The sequence below is a fragment of the Chiloscyllium plagiosum genome, unplaced genomic scaffold (genome assembly GCF_037043375.1).
Source record: "Chiloscyllium plagiosum isolate Xiang-an unplaced genomic scaffold, Cpla_swu_hap1 HiC_scaffold_27, whole genome shotgun sequence".
In the NCBI taxonomy this organism is placed as follows: Eukaryota; Metazoa; Chordata; class Chondrichthyes; order Orectolobiformes; family Hemiscylliidae; genus Chiloscyllium; species Chiloscyllium plagiosum.
The window spans coordinates 5,902,390-5,924,322 of NW_028270165.1; the positions used below are offsets into that span (position 1 = coordinate 5,902,390).

General features: G+C 46.6%; 1 protein-coding gene and 1 pseudogene across 3 annotated transcripts; both read right to left on the reverse strand.

Annotated features, from left to right (window-relative positions):
- Positions 1 to 2,678: 2,678 nt before the first annotated feature.
- On the reverse strand, positions 2,679 to 4,508 carry LOC122545418 (uncharacterized; annotated as a pseudogene).
- A 10,609-nt stretch (positions 4,509 to 15,117) lies between these two features.
- LOC148142947 (uncharacterized) lies at positions 15,118 to 18,755 on the reverse strand. 3 transcript variants are annotated; one of them, XM_087973908.1, is made up of 2 exons: positions 18,699 to 18,755; positions 15,118 to 16,949 (listed from the first exon to the last, which is right to left on the reverse strand). In XM_087973908.1, the coding sequence occupies exon 2, from the start codon at positions 16,550 to 16,552 to the stop codon at positions 15,680 to 15,682; it is 873 nt and encodes a 290-aa protein (XP_087830034.1). In that variant the 5' UTR covers positions 16,553 to 16,949; positions 18,699 to 18,755; the 3' UTR covers positions 15,118 to 15,679. The 3 variants fall into 3 exon arrangements, with proteins under 3 accessions (XP_087830034.1, XP_087830035.1, XP_087830033.1); XM_087973909.1 differs by lacking the exon at positions 18,699 to 18,755 and adding an exon at positions 18,673 to 18,689; XM_087973907.1 differs by lacking the exon at positions 18,699 to 18,755 and adding an exon at positions 18,540 to 18,664.
- Between the last annotated feature and the right edge of the window lie 3,178 nt (positions 18,756 to 21,933).

Consider the following 21,933-nt stretch of genomic DNA (forward strand, 5'->3'; position numbering starts at 1 on the left):
AAACCCAGTCTTCGTCCGATCTGTACTTTGGCCAGAAGACAGCGGGACGAAGAATGGAGTCCTTAGTCCATACAAAGCAACAATATTTAATCATCTTTCTTCCTTGTACAAGTATTATTTTGCCAATTTCCACAACATCCTGCCCAAAGGACTTTCCGGAGGAATGTTGTAAGGGACCCCGCCTCCATTTCCATTGTCTTTTCCTTACTTTGTTTCTCCGGAGGCTTTTTTTCTTACCCAAAGCGCAAGCCATATTGAGTTCCTTCGTTAGTCCCTTATTAACTACTAAAACTCAATCCCGGCCACCAAGGCAATACTTAAAAGTCAATTTTCTTACCTTGGTCTGTGCACAGAGTTGCCTGGCCCCTTTTGTCACCGTATTTTCTATCGAGCTCCTATCACTGTCTGATTCAGATGTCTCTCTTATAGGATTCACATCAGTCACCCAAGGGAGCAGACCAAAACGGGACACGAGACCGTTCCTCAATGGGGAACGGGACGCGTCTTCCCAGTGTCCAAGGCCAGCCACTCCCCCTGGTGATGAAGAAAATCCCGGACGAGCCCCCAATTGTGAGAAACAAAAGCTCACTCACTTGAATAATTTCAGTCTGAGACAAATATCTGAATCCGCCATTTATTTATACACCTATAGGTGGGTGCCCTGTCTCATTACCAGGTAAGGTAATGACAAAATGCACACTAAATCCAACAAACTCTCGAAATTTATACAGTTTGAATCCCCATATTTTTCCTTATTCCATTGTCTGTTCCCTGCTTCGCTTACGTCACTCATTTCCTTCAGACTGATCCCACAACTTCTGTTTATCCTGTTTTGTCCGTGACAAACTCTTATCTCTGACTCCCATAAGGGTGTTTGACGTCAGTCTATTATAAATTATTGATTAGGCATATCTTTTCTTCTATCAGCATCTATTTCCATCCAGAGGCCACTTTGACCTCTTTGATTAGGGTTTGTTCCTGTGTCCCCGTGTAAGGGGGAAACAGATGCTTTCCTGTTTGCCCATATATCCACCATTGTTCTGTAATCCCGTCTCATGCTTTCTTTTTGCTGAATATGTATTTTCTCATTCCTATTCTGTATCAGAATTTATACTTGCAGAAATAACATTAATTCATTTATATCCCACATTAGGTTTGGAGTTACAGGGAGAGGCTGAAAAGGCTGGGACTGTTTTCCCTGGAGTATTGGAAGCTGAGGGGGGTAACCTTATCGAGGTTTATAAAATCATGAGGGGCATAGATAATGTAAATACACAAGGTATTTCCCCTGGGGTGGGGAGGTCCAGAAGTAGTAGTTGTTTAGGGTGAGGGGGGTAAAACTTAAAAGTGTCCTATGGGGCAACTTGTTTCATGCAGAGACTGGTGCGTAAATTGAATGAGCTTCCAGAGGAAGTGATACAATTACAACATTTATAAGGTATCTGGATAGGGACATGAATAGGAAGGTTTACAGGGATATGGGCAAAGTGCTGGCAAAAGAGACTAGGTTAATTTAGGATATCGGTCAGAACCGAAGGCTTTGTTTCTGTGCTCTACAATTCTATGATTCTTTTTTGACATAGTCTGAGTCAATTTCACAAGACGAGGAATAGGCCATTCACCCATTACAGCCTGTCCTCACCTGTGGCCTAACTGCACATATTTCAATGTGAGTTTCAAAAGATGTCTGCAGCTTTTTTTATGAAATTGAACATGCTTTAATAATGTTTCTGAATATATCATTTTAGCTATTCTTAATTTTAAAAATAAGCCATTTCCCAGGTAGAGACACCACCATCCATTCTCTCTCCCTCTTCTTATCGGTTCCTGAATCCTGGCACCAGGCAGACACCAATGTAATCTGGCCTCCAGCTGGCAACTGCAGAGAACAGAGACAATCCCTGACCCAATCAGAAGGCTGTCCTGAGGGGAATGACTGTCTCCCAGAATAAAGTGTCCGGTTAAGATCCCCCCACCCACCACCACCACCGTGTCTGCAGCCTGGCTTCCAGCTGAATCTATCTGAGCCGAAGGTCCTCCAGCGTGTGTTTACTCTGGATGATAGCATCCAGAGCCTCCCACCTTCTGTGAGACAAGTGCCACTCTATCCTCTCCAATGTGTGTTATGTCACTGCTTAACTGTTTTCAGTGGCTGAGCAGAGGTTGATGGCCAAGTTCATAACCCATGAGGATAACCTTGGGTGACCCCACTCCACCCTACACTCTCTCACCCTCACACAGACCCTCTCTCATACACATGGTCTCTCTCAGACACACACAAATCCACCAATGCACACACCCTCTCACAGGCTCATACTCCATCATACAAAAACACACACACACTCACACTACTCTCTCATGCACGCACATACATACATGTCCATGGGATGAATTTGCGTTTGCAGTATTATATTTGCAGATAGATTCAACGTGTGCTTTTTGTGGAAAAATCGGCAGGCAGCTAATGAAAGCAATCAATCCATGTAATATTTTATCAACTCATACTTTGGAAATAGAACCAGTCTGATTCAAGTTTGGGGGGATACAGACAGACCGAACCTCTCACCTTTCATGCATTGTCTGAGCTGAGATGTTACCTATTTTTATAAAACCTTAAGTCATCTTGAGAACATGAATTAAAAGTGGTTCTGGGATTTACATATGAATGAACAGAAACCTGCAAACCATTCTAAAAGATGGAAGACTTAACAGCAATCAAGGTTTGTTCAATATATCCTATCAGTTGCATGACACTGTGATCTTTTGCTATAAAATCTGTGTCTTCTGATCCTGCTCCACAGCTACCTGATGAAGGAGCAGTGCTCTGAAAGCTAGTGCTTCCAAATAAACCTGTTGGACTATAACCAGGTGTTGTGAGATTTTAACTTTGTGCACACCAGTCCAACACTGACACTTCCACAACGTTTCTGGTGAACACTTCCGCCAGGAAACTTTACACTGCTGATAAAACATTGCAGTGCCTGCATTCCTAAAAAAATTACAATTTCTAATGATACTAGCTACTCATTCACTGCTCCATCTGATACATGACATTGGAAATTTAGCGCAGGAAGCTGAAAGAAATGAGCAGCTTTTAAACAAAAACCTCTTGGAGCTCAAAGCTTTCAATGAGAGTCTGAGCCCGGCAGTAAGTTCAGGTAACCTTTATTGCGACCCAACCTTGTTACAGCTTCGGATCCCCCCAGCAAAAAGGTGTAGAAAAAGTATCTTTTTTTTTAAAAACAGCTCAAGGTCAAAGCGCACACACTTCTCCCCCCGCCCCCTCACCCCCACTTTCTTTACTATTTGTCAGCACAGAGTTGCCCTTTTGTAATTGAATCCTTGGTATAGCCATAAACTAGAAGTATTACCTCATACACCAATTTAAACCCATACCTTGTAGGTTTCTCCCCCCTCATTGGCTGGAGTTGGGGGGGGGGGGGGGGGGGGAAGGAGTGCAGAATAGTCAACCAGACTGCTGTGGGTCTGAAGTCAAGTGTAAGCCAGTCCAGGTAAAGGATGCACTGGGACGAGTGAGTGAATCCGTTCCCACATCAGCAGTTTCCTTCCCTTAAAAGGTTGTGAGTGAATCAGATGGGGGTTCCCCCTCCCCTCCCTGACAATTGTTTCGTTGTTAGATTCTGAACTCGATTTCTAACCAAATTCCAATTCTGCCATCTGCCTTGGCAGCTCCCGGAACTGGGTCGATAGTCCAGTCAATAAAGGCACTCAGCCGTCGCTGTTTTAAACCCCCTGCGATGCCATGTGAACTCTCTGGTGTCTCTGCAGGTGGGAGGAGCGGCTAAAGCTCTTTCCGCACTGAGAGCAGCTGAACGGCCTTTCCCCTGTGTGGACCCGCTGGTGCCTCAGCAGGTCAGAGGCCTGGGTAAAGCCCTTCTCGCACTCTGGGCAGCTGAAGGGCCTCTCCCCCGTGTGGACCCGCTGGTGCTTCAGCCTGTCGGAGGAACTGTTGAAGGCCTTCCTGCACTCTGTGCAAGGGAATGGCCTCTCCCCTGTGTGGACCCGCTGGTGGGTCAGTAGGGCGAAGGAATTGCTGAAGCCCTTCCCGCACTCGGTGCAGAGGAACAGCCTCTCCCCAGTGTGGACCTGACGGTGGGCCAACAGGGTGGATGCCTGGGTAAAGCCCTTCCCGCATGCGGAGCACCTGAAGGGCCGCTCCCCCGTGTGGACCCACCGGTGCCTCAACAGGTCAGAGCAATTGCTGAAGGCCTTCCCACACTCGGGGCAGCTGAAGGGCCTCTCCCTGGTGTGGACCCGCCGGTGCCTCACCAGGTCGGAGGAATTGCTGAAGGCCTTCCCGCACTCTGTGCAGGGGAATGGCCTTTCCCCGGTGTGACTGTGACGATGAATCGCCAGAGCAGATGGGAAACGGAAGTCTTTCCCACAGTCGCCACACTTCCACGGTCTCTCCATGGGGCAGGATTCCTCGGGTTTCTCCATGGCCAAACCTTCAGCCGCACACAACACATGTAGAGCTCCTCCCCTCCGTGAATTCCTCTTCCCAGGCTTTATAACTGTTTCAGGCTCCACACTCCGTGCACTCCAACAGTAGAGTCTCTCGTCCAGTCCCACTGATGCCGAGAACGGACTGAAACAGGAACCAAAACGTTTTGCTCCTTCTCACAGAATCAGTCAAAAATGGTTGTGGTCCCGATGGATTGAGTGACTGTCAGACATTGACGTCAAAGTGAGGACTGCAGACACTGGAGAGTCAGTATCGAAAAGTGCGGCACTGGAAAAGCACAGCAAGTCAGGCAGCACCTGAGGAGCAGGAGAGTCGACATTTTGGGCATAAGTTCTTCATCTGTTGATTTTGAAACTTCCGTCTTCAGATCTTCAAATACTCTGTCAAAAGAGATTACAAAATTCATTACTGTCAGTCCAGAATAAAAATTCAGAACAAGCAATTTGTTTGTGTTGTTATTCCACAAAATTGAAAGCACTATCCCACACTCTCTCCTCCCCCCGCCCTCCGCTCTAACTCATTCTCCTGAAGATCTTATAGGGGCAGAAAAGCAAAGACGTCAAGACTGACATCTCTGAGTTTTGGATAACTCCACCTGAAATTTAATATCTTTCACAACACTGGGATATTGCTGAGAGTGAGCAGGTCGGATTTTGGGAAGCAAAAAAATCTCAATTCAGGGTAAATCTGGAATGCAGCTTCTTGAAGAACAACCAGACAAAATGGTTAACATTCCCAGGAAGTGGGGAGGAAAGCAAAACGAGACATCAAGGCATTGACACCGCCACCAGAGAGAAACTGAACATAGACATGACAAACATTTGTGGAAAGCCAGAGTCATCGAGATGTACAGCACAGAAACAGACACTTCGGTCAAATTCCTCTGTGCCCAACCAGATATCCAAAATTAATCTCGTCCCAGAGCTTTGCCCATATCCCTTTGAACCTTTCCTTTTCATACACTCATGCTGATGACTTTTAAATGTTGTCATTGTACCAGCCTTCACCACTTCCTTTGGCAGCTCATTCCATACATGTACCATCCTCTGCGTGAAAATGTTGCCCCTTAGGTCTCTTTGCAGTCTCCCTCCCCCTGCCCTCACCTTAAATCTATTACCCTCGAGTTCTGGACTCCCCATCCCAAGGAAAAGACCTCGTCTATTTACTCAATCCATGTCCCTCATGATTTTAAAAAAGTCTATCAGGTTACCCCTCACACTCTGATGCACTAGGGAAAACAGCAGCACCCAATCCTTCCAACCCTCCTTCCCCGGGTAATTAAGACACATATCTGAGTCTGCAGAGTCTGCTCCCTCCCCGGGTTCACTCCAGTTGCTACAAGTGAACAAATTTCCTCCTCCCGCACTCCACCCACCGCTTCCCCCCTCCCCCCACACTCCACCCACCGCTTCCCCCCTCCTCCCCTTCCTGAACAGTTTACAAAAATCCCTTCTCTTCAGAGAACCCTCACTGTTCTAACAAGTCCACACCAACCTCCGAATGGCAACCTCACCACACCTATTCCCCTACTCCTATTGCTCTACATTTACCCCTTGACTAATACATCTAACCTGCACATCCCTGAGCACTATGGGTAATTTGAACTTGCCAATCAAACCTTACCTGGACAAAGTTAAAAATCACACAACACCAGGTGATCGTCCAATGGGTTTATTTGGAAGCACTAGCATTTGGAGCGCTGCTCCTTCATCAGGTGGTTGTGGAGTGTAAGATCATAAGACACAATTTCTGGAAAAGCATTAGTGTCCTGGCATTGAAATGATATATTGAACAAACCTGGATCGTTAAGTCTTTCATCTTTTACAATGGATTGCAGATATCATTAATATGTAAATCCCTGGGCAGAGAATTACATAGATTCACGATTCTCTGGGAAAAGCATTTCCTCCTCATCTCTATCCTAAATCTACTCCAACTAATCTTGAGGTCTGATCTCACCTACCAGCAGAAATGACTGGATAGGGTAGGGTTTCATCCCCACAGTGCAATGAAATCCCACTTTCCACCAAAATCTCAGATGTACTCACTGACTCAGGTGCTGTCTCATAAATGAAAGATTTCATTGTAACTTCTTCTGCTCCCAGTAAGGACAAAACATATTTGAAGGCTGCTCTGAAAGTCAAGTCTTCACAATGACACTTCTGGTTTCACCAAAGACCCAGAGAGTCATACAGCACAGAAACAGACCCTTCAGTCCAACTCATATGTGCCGCCCAGATATCCTAACTTAATCTCGTCCCATTTACCAGCATTTGGCCCATATCCCGCTAAACGCTTCCTATTCTTGTACCCATCCAGATGCCTTTTAAATGCTGTAATTGTATCAGGCTCCACCCCTTCCTATGACAGCTCATTCAATACATGCACCACCTTCTGCGTGAAACAAGTTGCCCTTCATGTCCCTTTTAAATCATTCCCCTCTCTCCTCAAACATTTGCTCTCTAGTTTTGCATTCACCCTATCCATGCCCCTTATAAATATTTATAAGGTCACCCCTGAACATCCGATGCTCCAGGAAAGTATCCCTGACCGATTCAGCCTCTCTCTGTAGATCAAACCCTCCAACTCTGGCAACAGCCTTTCAAGTCTTTTCTGACCCCTTTCAAAGTTTCACACCATCTTTCCTGTAGCAGGGAGACCAGAACTGAATGCAGTATTTTAAAAGTGGCCTAACCGATGTCCTGTACAGCCACAACATGACCTCCCAACTCCGATACTCAATGCTCTGACTAATAAAGGAAAGCATACAAAATGCCTTCTTCACTGTTCTGGCTACCTGAGACTGCACTTTCAAGGAACAATGAACCTGCACTCCAAGGTCTCTTTGTTCTGAAACACTCCCTTAACTGTCCTGCCTGGATTGCCTTACCATAATGCAAACATCACTTTTCCCTAAATTAATCTCCATCTGCCACTCCCTGGCCCATTGCCCCATCCAATCAATTCTAATTTATAGCAAACTCTCTGTAATTCTTATTCCCTGGAAGTACAAAATCTCTATCCCACACACTCCCTCCATTCTCACTTTGTTGAACCTAATCCCTGCTGTACCTCATCCTGAAGGGTCTGGTTCATGCTGATTAACAGGGTCACACTCAGGGGAATCTAATTGAAACAAACAGAATACTCAATAGCCTGGACGAGTTGATGTTGGGAAGATGTTTCCATTGGAAGGAGAGACTAGCAGCCGAGGGCACAGCCTTAGAGTAAAGGGAAGACCTTTCAGAACCGAGATTAGGAGAAATTTCTTTAGCCAGAGAGTGGCTGTAACTGTTCTTAAAACCATTTTTTCTGTTCCCTCATAACCATCCACTTCATTGTTGTTCAAAAATCAGATGAACTCAGCCTTGAATATATTCAATGACCCCCTAACTGCGGGAAGGCCCTACCCCACTTCTGAACTCAATTCCTCTTGCTAATACACCACTTGCCCTGCTGACTGCTTAGTGCATCTGTCTGACAACGGGTATTGACTGGTGTAGAAAGACACTGAAACCTCTTTGTACATCCACATAACATTCCTGATGAACGGCTCGTGTCCAAAACGTCAACTCTCCTGGTCCTCGGATGCTGTCTGACCCGCTGTTCTTTTCCAGAGTCACACTTGTCAACTCTGATCTCCAGCATCTGCACTCCTCACTTTCTCCATATCCCAACATGTCACCATTAAAACAATGCACCTCCTTTCTGCTTTCTCACAGCAAAGGCTATATTATCACATTGTGGTAATGCATTTGCCATGTGTTTGCCAATTGAGACACAAATCTTTGAAAGTTGCCACCCAGGTAAATAGTGCGGTGAAGAAGGCATATGGCGTACTAGCTTTTATTGGTAGAGGAATTGAGTTCCGGAGTACTGAGGTCATGTTGCAGTTGTATAAGACTCTGGTGCGGCCGCATCTGGAGTATTGTGTGCAGTTTTGGTCGCCATACTATAGGAAGGATGTGGAGGCACTGGAACGGGTGCAGAGGCGGTTTACCAGGATGTTGCCTGGTATGGTAGAAAGATCATATGAGGAAAGGCTGAGGCACTTGGGGTTGTTTTCATTGGAGAAAAGAAGGTTTAGGGTGACTTGATAGAGGTGTACAAGATGATTAGGGGTTTAGATAGGGTCGACAGTGAGAATCTTTTGCCACGTATGGAGTCAGCTATTACAAGGGGGCATAGCTTTAAATTAAGGGGGGGTAGGTATAGGACAGATGTTAGGGGTAGGTTCTTTACTCAGTGAGTCGTGAGTTCGTGGAATGCCCTGCCAGTAGCAGTGGTGGACTCTCCCTCATTATGGGCATTTAAGCGGGCATTGGATAGGTATATGGAGGATAGTGGGCTAGTGTAGGTTAGTTGGGCTTGGATCGGCGCAACATCGAGGGCCGAAGGGCCTGTACTGCGTTGTATTCTTCTATAAATCTGGACCAACATTTCTCGACAAAAAAAGTGAGAACTGCAGATGCCGGAGATTAGAGTCGAGAGTGTGGTGCTGGAAAAGCACGCAGGTCAGGCAGCATCTGAGGAGCAGGAAAACGTCGATTTTCTTGCTCCTCGGACGCTGCCTGACCTGCTATGCTTTTCCAGCACCACACTCTCGACCAATATTGCTACACTCTGTCCCCTCCCTGAATTCACTCCCTTTCCTTTCAGTTGTTGCAAGTCAACAATTGAACGCCAGAATGAAAAAAAAAGTGGAATAGGTGGCGAGAAAAGAGAGTGCTGTACTCACAGTTGTTGGACAGAGGAAGAAAGTTGCAGTTTGGGGTAAAGCTCAATCTTCATTCAGAGAGACAGGAGCAGCAGCAGCAACTTCAGAAGCTCATTATCCAACTTCCGCATTCAGGCAATAGCGGTGCTCCGATTGGCAGGAGGACAAGACACCTTCCGGTCCTCCCGAGTTTCCTATTGGTACATCAAAAGTAGGTCATGAGTCGTTTGTGTGTACAACCAGGAGCATGCTCGGTCTTTTGCTGACACCAACGGACATGCGCAGTGCTTGCTGACACCAAGGGGCATGCGCATTATGCTCTTCAGCGATGCTTACGTTACTGACAGATTTGAAGTGTCCAATTGGACTGCATTCTGGGGAAGGTGGGACCTGTACAAGCAGGACGGGTTGCACCTGAACCAGAAGGGCACCAATATCCTGGGGGGTAGGTTTGCTAGCACTCTTCGGGGGGGGTTTAAACTAATTTGGCAGGGGGGTGGGATCCGGACTTGTAGTCCAGCAAGTAGGTTAGCTGTTTGTCAGGATGTCCAAGAATGTAGGGAGGCTGTGAAGAAGGTAGCACAGACAGGGAATACTTGCGGACACAGAGATGGGTTCAAATGCGTATACTTCAGCGCAAGGAGTATCAGAAATAAGGTGGGTGAACTTAAGACGTGGATCGGTACCTGGGACTACGATGTTGTGGCCATCACGGAAACGTGGATAGAAGAGGGACAGGAATGGTTGTTGGAGGTTCCTGGTTACAGATGTTTCAGTAAGATTAGGGAGGGTGGTAAAAAAGGAGAGGGGGTGGCGTTGCTAATTAGAAATGGTATAACGGCTGCAGAAAGGCAGTTCGAGGGGGATCTGCCTTTGGAGGTAGTATGGGCTGAAGTCAGAAATAGGAAAGGTGCAGTCACCTTGTTGGGTGTTTACTATAGGCCCCCCAATAGCAGCAGAGATGTGGAGAAACAGATTGGGAAACAGATTTTGGAAAGGTGCAGAAGCCACAGGGTAGTAGTCATGGGCGATTTCAACTTCCCAAATATTGATTGGGAGCTCTTCAGATCAAATAGATTGGATGGGGCGGTGTTTGCGCAGTGTGTCCAGGAAGCTTTTCTAACTAGTATGTAGATTGTCCGACCAGAGGGGAGACCATATTGGATTTGGTACTCGGTAATGAACCGGGACAAGTGATGGGCTTGTTAGTGGGTGAACATTTTGGTGATGGTGACCACAATTCTGTGACTTTCACCTTGGTTATGGAGAGAGATAGGTGCGTGCAACACGGTAGGTTTTACAATTGGGGGAAGGGTAATTATGATGCTGTAAGACAGGATCTGAGTAGCATAAGTTGGGAGCATAGGCTGTCAGGGAAGGATGTCGTGGAAATGTGGAACTTTTTCACGGAACAGATACGACGTGTCCTTGATATGTATGTACCTGTCAGGCAGGAAAGAGATGGTCGTGTGAGGGAACCTTGGTTGACGAGGGAGGTTGAATGTCTTGTAAAGAGGAAGAAGGAGGCTTACATAAGGTTGAGGAAACAGGGTTCAGACAGAGCAGTGGAGGGATACAGGATAGCCAGAAGGGACCTGAAGAAAGGGATTAGGAGAGCTAAGAGAGGGCATGAAAAATCTTTGGCGGATAGGATCAAGGATAATCCAAAGGCATTTTAAGCGTATGTGAGAAACATGAGAATGACAAGAACGAGGGTAGGTCCGATCAAGGACAGTAGTGGGAGACTGTGTATTGAGTCGGAAGAGATAGGAGATGTCTTGAATGAGTACTTTTCTTCAGTATTTACGAACGAGAGGGACCGTATTGTTGAAGAGGAGAGTGTGAAACGGACTGGTAAGCTAGAGGAGATACTTGTTAGGAAGGAAGATGTGTTGGACATTTTGAACAACTTGAGGATAGACAAGTCCCCCGGGGCCTGACGGGATATATCCTAGGATTATGTGGGAAGCAAGAGAGGAAATTGCAGTACCATTGGCAATTATCTTTTCATCTTCACTGTCAACGGGGGTGGTACCAGGGGACTGGAGAGTGGCGAATGTTGTGCCCTGTTCAAAAAAGGGAATAGGGATAACCCCGGGAATTACAGGCCAGTTAGTCTTACTTCGGTGGTAGGCAAAGTAATGCAAAGGGTACTGAGGGATAGGATTTATGAGTATCTGGAAAGACACTGCTTGATTAGGTACAGCCAGCACGGATTAGTGAAGGGTAGGTCTTGCCTTACAAGTCTTAATGAATTCTTTGAGGAGGTGACCAAGCATGTGGATGAGGGTAGAGCAGTGGATGTAGTATACATGGATTTTAGTAAGGCATTTGATAAGGTTCCCCATGGTAGGCTTATGCGGAAAGTCAGGAGGCATGGGATAGAGGGAAATTTGGCCAATTGGATAGAAAACTGGCTAACCGGTCAAAGTCAGAGAGTGGTGGTAGATGGCAAATATTCAGCCTGGAGCCCAGTTACAAGTGGAGTTCCGCAGGGATCAGTTCTGGGTCCTCTGCTGTTTGTAATTTTTATTAATGACTTGAATGAGGGAGTCGAAGGGTGGGTCAGTAAATTTGCAGATGATACGAAGATTGGTGGAGTTGTGGATAGTGAGGAGGGCTGTTGTCGGCTGCAAAGAGACTTAGATATGATGCAGAACTGGGCTGAGGAGTGGCAGATGGAGTTCAACCCTGCCAAGTGTGAGGTTGTCCATTTTGGAAAAACAAATAAGAATGCGGAATACAGGGTTAACGGTAGGGTTCTTAGTGGAGGAACAGAGGGATCTTGGGATCTATGTTCATAGATCTTTGAAAGTTGCCACTCAGGTGGATAGAGCTTGTAAGAAGGCCTATGGTGTATTAGCGTTCATTAGCAGAGGGACTGAATTCAAGAGTCGTGAAGTGATGTTGCAACTGTACAGGACTTTGGTTAAGTCACATTTGGAGTACTGTGTGCAGTTCTGGTCGCCTCACTTTAGGGAAGATGTGGAAGCTTTGGAGAGGGTGCAGAGAAGATTAACCCGGATGTTGCCTGGAATGGAGAATAGGTCGTACGAGGATAGGTTGAGAGTGCTAGGCCTTTTCTCGTTGGAACAGCGAAGGATGAGGGGTGACTTGATAGAGGTTTATAAGATGATCAGAGGAATAGATAGAGTAGACAGTCAGAAACTTTTTCCCCGGGTGCAACAGAGTGTTACAAGTGGACATAAATTTAAGGTGAAGGGTGGAAGGTATAGGGGAGATGTTAGGGGAGATGTCAGGGGTGGGTTCTTTACCCAGAGAGTGGTGGGGGCATGGAATGCGCTGCCTGTGGGAGTGGCAGAGTCAGAATCTTTGGTGACCTTTAAGCGGCAATTGGATAGGTACATGGATGGGTGTTTAAGCTAGGACAAATGTTCGGCACAACATCGTGGGCCGAAGGGCCTGTTCTGTGCTGTATTGTTCTATGTTCTAAATGCCAATCGGAGGAAAAAAAAAGTTGAACCACAATTTTTTCCCTCCTGTGGCTCAACATTGTATTCCTTTTGCATTTTGGCTGGCTGCTCAACTTTTGTACATCTTTTCCCTTGGTTAGGGGAGTCACAAACTGGAGGGCATAGGTTTAGGTTGAGTGGGGAAAGATGAGGGACCAAAGGATGAGAAAAAACATGAGACATTTAATTTATCTCAAGAAATGCCAGAACTAGAGGACATTAGTTTTGGGTGATTGGGGAAAGGTTTAAAAGGGACCTGAGGGGTAACTTGTTTCACGCAGAGGATGGCAAATGTATTGAATGAGCTGCCGGAGTGGAGGCTGGTACAATTACAACTTTTAAAAGGCATCTGGATGGGTGTACGAATAGGAAGGTTTAAAGGGTTTGGGCCAAGTGTTGGCAAATAGGAGTAGATTAATTTAGGATATCTGATCGGCACAGACCAAACTGTTTCATTCCATGCTCCATGACTCTATTTCTTCATAGTCTGAACCAATTTGACAATATTAGAATGGGCAACTCACCCCTTCCAGCCTGTCCTCAACTGTGGCCAGACTGCACATGTTTCAACGCAAGTTTCAGTAAGATGCCTGCAGCTTTTTTAAAAATAGAATTGAACATGCTTTAATGTTGTTTGAGTAGCTATGCTCAATGTTAAAGATCAGCCATTTCTTGTGCACCCCCATCTCCCAGGTAGTCATCATCATCTGTCTCTCTCTTCTTAGAAGGGCTTGATACAGCGATCAAAGAGGGATGGAGGCATGAGAAATAATAGGTGGTGGGGAAAGAGAATGGTTGGGGGGGGGGGGAGCTGAGGGTGGGTGTCAAGAGAGAGAAAATGGACAGGGGGACAGAAAGATAATGGACAGAGGACAGTGACACTATAAATCCCACCTTTCCCAGGACCACAGTAATCATTTCTCAATATACAAATGGCTAAAGCAGTAGAATCACATAATCCCTGCAGGCTATTCAGCCCATTCACCTCACACTGACCTTCCAAACAGCATCCCACCAGACCAACCCACTTACCATACCCTACGCACCCGAAAATGCATATCCCTGGACACTTCAGCACAGCTGATCCACCCGAAACTGCAGATCTTTGGACTGTGGGAGGAAACTGGAGCACCTGAAGGAAACCCACGTAGACACAAGGGGGACAATGTACCAAAGTCACCTGAGGCTGGAATCAAACCCAGCACTGTGAGGCAGCAGTACTAACGACTGAGCCACCATGCCACCCAGAGCTTTGATGTTCTGCTTTGTTTTCATAGCTTCTGACTTCTCATGCGCCCTCAGCAGAAGCTCTCCCCTCCTGAGATTTATGGACCACACCCACTGCAGCCTCCCTTTCCCACTTCTCCTGTCCTGAGCACGTCGGTTCCTGAACCTGATACCAGACAGACACTGATGCCATCTGGCCTCCTGCTGCTAACTGCAGAGAAAGACGACAATCACCTGTCAATATTCTGCCCCTTACCCCCAGCACCCCCCCCTCCCACCACTCAGCCAGTTAGCTCTTCCCCACTGCCCAATCTCAGATCCCCTTTACCTGTGTGATTCACACTCTCACCCTTCTGACCCTGTCCAATGACCTAATCAGAAGGCTCTGTCCAGAGGGGAATGACCATCTTCTGGAATAAAGTGTCCGGTTAACTTTCCCCGTGACATGTCTGCAGCCTGGCTTCCAACTCCATCTCTCTGAGCCAAAGGTCTTCCAGCGTGTGTTTACCCTGAATCACAGCTTCCAGAACCTCCCACCTTCTGCAAAGTGAAAGACAAGTCTCACCCTGCCCTCTCCAATGTGTGTGCGTGTAGATTAGATTTGATTCCCTACAGTATGGAAACTGGCCCTTTGGCCCAAAATGTCCACACTGACATTCCAAAGAGTAATGTGAGTTAAAAGTAGTTCTGGGATATACATGTTAATGAACCGAAACCTGCAACCCATTCTAAAAGATGAAAGACTGAACTGCAACTGGACTGGTTCAGGAAATCTTATCAACTGCATGACACTGTAATGTTTGGCCATAAATTCTATGTCTTATGATCCTGCTCAACAGCTACCCGATGAAGGAGCAGCGCTCCAAAAGCTAGCACTTCCAAATAAATCTGTTGGGACTATAACCTGGAGTTGTGTAGATTTTAACTTTATCCACCTCAGTCCAACACCAGCAACTCCACATCATTTCTAATTAACACAGCCCACACCTCCTGGTGCTGCCAGTAAACTTTACAATGCCGATAAAACGAAACAGTACCTGCACTCCTGAAATATTTGCAATTTCCAACGATACTAGCTACTCATTCACTGCTCCATCTGATACACGACATTGGAAACTTAGTGCAGGAGGCTGAAAGAAATCAACAGGTTTAAAACAAAAACCATTTGAAGCTCAAAGCCTTCAAAGAGAGTCTGAGCCTGGCGGTAAGTTCAGGTAACCCTTTATTGTGACACAACTTTGTTACAGTTTCAGATTCCCCCCAGCAAAAAGGCGTGGAAAAAGTAGCTTTTTTTTTAAAAACAGCTCAAAGTCAAAGTGCACACACTCCCTTTCTTAACCTGTAGGAAGTATTGCCTCATTCAGCAATTTCAACGTATACTCTATATCCAAGTAGGTTTCTCCCTGTTCATTTGCTGGGGAGAGGGAGGGGCCCAGTGGGGAAGAGAAGGGAGTGGGGGTGGGGGGGGGGCGGTGGAAGGCAGTGTAGAGTCAACCATAGGCCAGACAGGGTAAAGGATGCAGCTGGGACGACTGAGTGAATCCTTTCCCACAACGGCAGTTTCCTTCCCGAAAAATGACGTGAGTGAATAAGATGGGGGTTTTCTTCCCCCTCCACCCCAAAAATGGCTTCATCATTAGACTTGGAACTCCAGATTACTGACTGAATTCCAATTTCACCATCTGCCACAGCAGGATTCGAACCCAGGAGGCCCTGGAACTGGGTTAATACTCCAGTCGATAATGGCACTCAGCCGTCACTCCTTCAATGCCCCTGCTATGGCACGTGAACTTGCTGGTGCCTCTGCAGGTGGGAGGAGCAGGTGAACACCTTACTGCACCTGGGGCAACTGAAGGGCCTCTCCCCTATGTGGACCTGCTGGTGTTTCTGAAGTGTGATGGCCTGGGTAAAGCACTTCCCGCACTCGGGACAACTAAAGGGCCTCTCCCCCGTGTGGATCCGCTGGTGGGTCTGGAGGTTGGAGGCCCGGGCAAAGCCCTTCCCGCACTCGGGGCACCTGAAGGGCCTCTCCCCGGTGTGGGACTGCTGGTGTCTCAGCCGGGCAGAGGCCTGGGTAAAGCACTTCCCGCATTCACAGCAGCTGAAGGGCCTCTCCCCTGTGTGGACCCGCTGGTGGGTCTGCAGGGTGGAGGAATCGCTGAAGCCTTTACCGCACTCTGGGCAGCTGAAGGGCCGCTCCCCTGTGTGGAGCCGCTGGTGGATCAGCAGGGCAGAGGCCTGGGTAAAGGCCTTCCTGCACTCGGAGCAGCAGAAGGGCCTCTCCCCCGTGTGGACCCGCCGGTGGGTCAGCAGGTGGGAGGAATCACTGAAGGCCTTCCCGCACTCGGGGCAGGAGAGTGGCCTCTCCCCCTTGTGGATTCGCTGGTGCCTCAGCAGGGCGAAGGAATTGCTGAAGACCTTCCCACACTCGTGGCAGCTGAAAGGCCTCTCCCCTGTGTGGACCCGCCTGTGGGTCAGCAGGGCAGGTGCCTGGGTAAAGCCCTTCCTGCACTCGGGGCAGCTGAAGGGCCTCTCCCCGGTGTGACTGCGCCGATGAGTCTCCAGAGCAGACGGGGCACAGAAGCCTTTCCCACAGTCGCCACATTTCCACGGTTTCTTCACGGGGCGGGATTCCTCGGGTTTCTCCATGGCCGAAGCTTCAGCTGCACACAAACGTGGGTACAGCCCCACCCTGCCGTGAATTCCTCTTTCCAGGCTGTATAACTGTTTCAGGCTCCATACTCACTGCGCTGCAACGTAGGGTCTCTCATCCAGTCCCACTGATTCTGAAAATGTATTCAAGCCAGAAGCAAACGCTTTGCTCCTTCTCACAGAATCACAGTCAAAAATCATTGCAGTCCCGATGTCCCAGTGTCACTGTCAGACATTGATGTGAAAGTGAGGACTGCAGATGCTGGAGAGTCAAGAGTTTAAAAGTATGACGCTGGAAAAGCACTGTAGGTCAGGCAGCATCCAAGGAGCAGAAGAGTCAATGCGTCGGACATAAGGCGATTTTGAAATTTCCGTCTTCAGATCTTCAAATACTCTGTAAAAAGAGATTACAAAAGTTATTACACTTAGTGCAGTGTAACAATTCTGAACAAGCAATTCTACTTTCTGCAGATTATACTTTTCTTTTGTTATTCCACAAAATTGAACGCAACATCCCACTCTCTCTCCCCCTCTGTTCTCACTCCACTCTAATTCTCCTCAAGGTGCTGATTCAGGATCTTACAGATGCAACCAACAGAGTCATAGAGATGTACAGCATGGAAACAGACCTGAACCCAGGGAAAAGACTGTCTATTTATCCTATACATGGCCCTTATAAATTTGTAAACCTCTATAAGGTTATCCCTCAGGCTCCAAAACTCCAGGGAAAACAGCTCCAGTCTGTTCAGCCTCTCCCTCTTGCTCAAATCCTCCAACCCTGGCGACATTCTTGTAAATCGTTTCTGAACCCTTTCAAGTTTCACAACATCTTTTCGTTGGAAGGAGACCAGAATTGCACGTAATATTCCAACAGTGTCCTAACCAATGTTCTGTACAGCCGCAACATGACCTCCCAAGAGTTCAAAATTTACATGAAAGAAGTCTTCGATAAGCATTTGGTCCTTGAAGTTTGACAAGGCACTGATGAAATGCATCCAACAATCTTGAAGGAAGGGACTTGGAGGAGGTGCCAGAAGACTGGAGAATTGCAAACATTGCAGCCTGGTTTAAGAAAGGTTGTAAAGTTAATCTCAGCAATTATAGAGTCACAGAGATGTACAGCATGGAAACAGACCCTTCGGTCCAACCCGTCCATGCCGACCAGATATCCCAACCCAATCTAGTCCCACCTGCCAGTTTAAATTTGGTGGAGAAGCTTCCAGTAATACTTATTCTGGTCAAAATTAGTAGTCACATGGAGAAAGGTGGATTGATTAGGAAGAGTCTGCATGGGATTTCTGACGGGGACACTGAATTTAACTAACTTGTTAGAGATTTGTGAAGACATTACAGGCTTGATAAGGATAACACTTCAGCTCTCCTGTATGTTATCCATCCTGGCTATCTTGGGGAGCCTGGTACCCCTCTAGCCTTGATATTATTCTGAATGGCATGCATTTGAGGCGATTAAAACACCAAAGTGTGACTTCAGATTACTTGGCTACACGGGTGTCTCGGTTTTGCTATCCTATCTTTCCCATAAAGGCTGACAGAACAGGCTGTGTACAGGAGTCTGCTGGGCACCACCTTCATTAATCAAAAGGGAAAGAGCTATTGATTCAGCACCTCAGTAAATCTTGAGGCAGTTTTGGCTCCTATGCACATGTTGGGATACATGTAAGGAGATGTTTATATTTTGCTTCTGTACTTAGAATTCAGAAATTGAAGCCAATGTACATTTTAAAAATCTTCAAGATTAAAAGCACAGAGGAGATCAATATTATACAACAATCCAACAACCCCGTCCCAAGACAACAGGCGCCTGACCCTCACAAAGCTGGCGGCCGGTTGCCCGGGCAACCCGAGAGCTTCTTCGCCGGTGAAGTAAACACTGGGCCTGTGGGGCTTTTATTGGAGGCCTGAGCCTCCCCCTAGGAGTTTATAAACTCCCCAGTCTCCCTCCTCCCGCGGGTCCCAATCCTACCCTGTCTCACTGTCTCCTCTCCCCGGGGGCAGGAGCCAGGTCTTGGCGCTCGGGCCTGGCGACCTCCCCGGGATGTTCCTGAAACCTGGTCCTGTTCTGAAGGAGGATCCCCGGACCCGAAACACCTCCTCACATTCCTCCCGACACGAGCTGCCGGACCTGCTCAGCTTTTCCAGCGGCTCCTGTTCTTCTTCCTTCAGCCGCCGGCGCCATTCCTCTCCCACACTCAGTAACACTGCCTCTGTCCGGCCGCGGGACCGACACTGCACATGCGCCAACACAGGGGGCGTGGTCCCGACGACGTCGTCACCAACGGAGGGGGCGTGGCTGGGGAGCCCACCCACCAATAGGGGACAATGGGGGTTGGTTTTCCCCGCCCCCAGCCTGTTCAGGAATGTTACTCCAGACCTTTGGAAAGCTGAAACATCGGGAAACTTCCAGACACAAACAAAGGGATTTTCAAAAATGAATAGAAATAGGTAAGGTAAATTACGAAAGAAGCCTAGCATAAAATATCAAAAGCTTCTGTTGGTCTGCCAAAGGGAACAGTGTCGCTAAAGTAAATGTTGGTTCCTTGGAAGGTGAAGCAGGTGAGTTAATAAGGGGAACACTGAAATGACAGAGCTGCTAAATCAATACTTTTCCTCAGTTTTCACGTTAGAGGACGGCAGTACCATTCGTATTGGAACGAGCAGGTCAAAGGTTATAGAAAAGGTAGAACTTAAACAATCAACGTCGATAGGTACACTGTTAGGATTGAGGGCAAACAAATCCCCTGGGCCTGATGGCCTACATCCTAGGGTACTAAAGGGAGTGGCAGTGGAGATTGTGGATTCATTAGTTACAATATTCCAAAATTCCCTGGACATGAGAAAGATTCATTGAGTTAATTTAATACAGAGATAGGTAGGTTCTTGATTGTCAAGGTGATCAAAGAAAGCGGGAGAATGGATTTGAGAAACGTTTCAGCCATGATTGAATGGCTTAGTTTCTGCTCCTATATCTTAGGATCTTATGGTTCCAGTGGATTGGAAAAATGCTAATGTAATGCCTGTATTCAGAAAGGGAGGCAGGCAATATGTGGGAAATTGCAGACCAGTTAGTTTAACATCTGTTGTTGGGAAGGTGTTAGAGTCCATTATCAAGGAAGCAATATCAGGACGTTTGAAAAGTCAAAACTCTATCCATCAGAGTCAGCATGGTTTTATGATGGGCAAATCAGATTTGACTAAGTTCTTCATAGATGTAACAAGTGGATAATAAGGGTCCTGTAGATGTAATATATCTGGCTTTTCAGAAGGCATTTGCTAAAGTGCCACAGAAAGCGTTAACTTGCAAGGTTAGATCATATGCGATATGGGCTGATTTATCAGCTTGGATAGGTGGCTGGCTGATGGGCAGAAGACAGACAGTCCAAATTGATGGGTTTTTTTTTCTGGATGGCAAGAAGTAACTAGTCAGGTGCCACAGGGTTGGGTCCTTGGACCCCATCTATTTACAATCTACATTAGTGACTTGGATACACGTATAAAAGGCTCATTTGCCAAATTTGTGGATGACACATAAATAGGCGTGATGGTAGATTGCAATGAGGATATATGAACCTTACAAATGGATCTGGATAGGTTAGGAGAGTGGGCCAAAATGTGGCAGATGGAGTTTAAGGTGGATAAGTGTGAGGTCATGCATTTTGATCAAAAACAAAACCAGCAAAGCAACCTATTATCTAAGAGAGGGTTTGGGGTGATCTGGTGCAGAGGGATCTGGGTATCCTCATTAATGAGTCACAGAAAACTAGCATGCAGGTACAGTAGATAAGTAAGAAAGTGAATGCAGCATTCGCTTTTATCGCTAAAGGAATAGAACATAAAGGGAAGGAAGTGTTGTTGCAACCAAACATAGCATTGCTGAAACTGCACCTGGAGGATTGTGCCCAGTTTTAAACTCATTTCCCCTTATATGGTTATGGTAGGGGATTTAACTTTCCAACCATAGACCAGGACTGCCATAGGTTTAAGGGTTTAAATGGAGAGGAATTTATTGAGCGTGTTCAAGAAAGATTTCTGACTTAGTATGTGGATATATCTATGGAGAAGGTGCAAAACTTGACCTACTCTTGGGAAATAAGGCAGGACAGCTGACTGAGGTGTCAGTGGGGGTGCACTTTGGGGCCAGCAACCATAATTCTCTTAATTTTAAAATAGTGATGGAAAAGGATAGACCAGATCTAAAAGTTGAAATTCTAAATTGGAGAATGTCTCATTTTGACAGTAATAGGCAAGAACTTTCAAAAGCTGTTTGGGGGCAGATGTTTGCAGGTAAAGAGACGGCTGGAAAATGGGAAGCCTTCAGAAATGAGATAACGTGAATCCAGAGACAGTATATTCCTGTTAGGGTGAAAGGAATGTCTGGTAGGTGTAGGGAATGTTGGATGACTGGAGAAATTGATTGTTTGGGTCAGAAAAAGAAGGAAGCATATGTCAGGTATAGACAGGATAGATTGAGTGAATCCTTAAAGTATAAAGGTAGTAGGAGTATACTTAAAAGGGAAACCAGGAGGGCAAAAACTGGACATGAGATAACTTTGGCAAATAGGGTTAAGGAGAATCCAAAGTGTTTTTACAAATACATTAAGGACAAAAGGGTCACTGGGGAGAGAATAGGGCACATCAAAGATGAGCAAGGCAGCCAATGTGTGGAACTACAGGAGATGGGGGAGATACTAAACAAGTATTTTGCATCAATGTTTACTCTGGAGAAGGACATGAAAAATATAGAGTGTAGGGAAATAGATTATAACATCTTTAAAAATGTCCATATTACAGAGGTGGTGGTGCTGGATGTCTTGAAACACGAAGGTGGATAAACCTCCAGGACCTGATCAGGCGTACCCGAGAACTCTGTGGGAGGCTACGGGAAGTGATTGTGGGGACCCTTGCTGAGATATTTGTATCATTCATAGTCACAGGAGAGGTGCCAGAAAACTGGAGGTTGGTTAACGTGGTACCACTATTGAAGAAAGGTGATAAGGAAAAGCCAGAGAACCTGACATCGGTGGTGGGCAGGTTGTCGGAGTGAAACCTGAGAGACAGGGTTTATACATATTTGGAAAGGCAAGGACTGATTAGGGATCGTCGGCATGGCTTTGTGCATGGGAAATCATGTCTCACAAACTTGATTGAGTGCTTTGAAGAAGTAACAAAGAAGATTAATAAGGGCAGAGCAATGGACATGATCTATATGGACTTCAGTAAGGTGTTTGACAAGGTTCCCCAAGGGAGACTGGTTAGCAAGGTTAGATCTTATGGAATACAGAGAGAACTAGCCCTCTGTATACAGAACTGGCTCAAAGGTAGAAGGTGGTGGTGGAGAGTTGTTTTTCAGACTGGAGGCT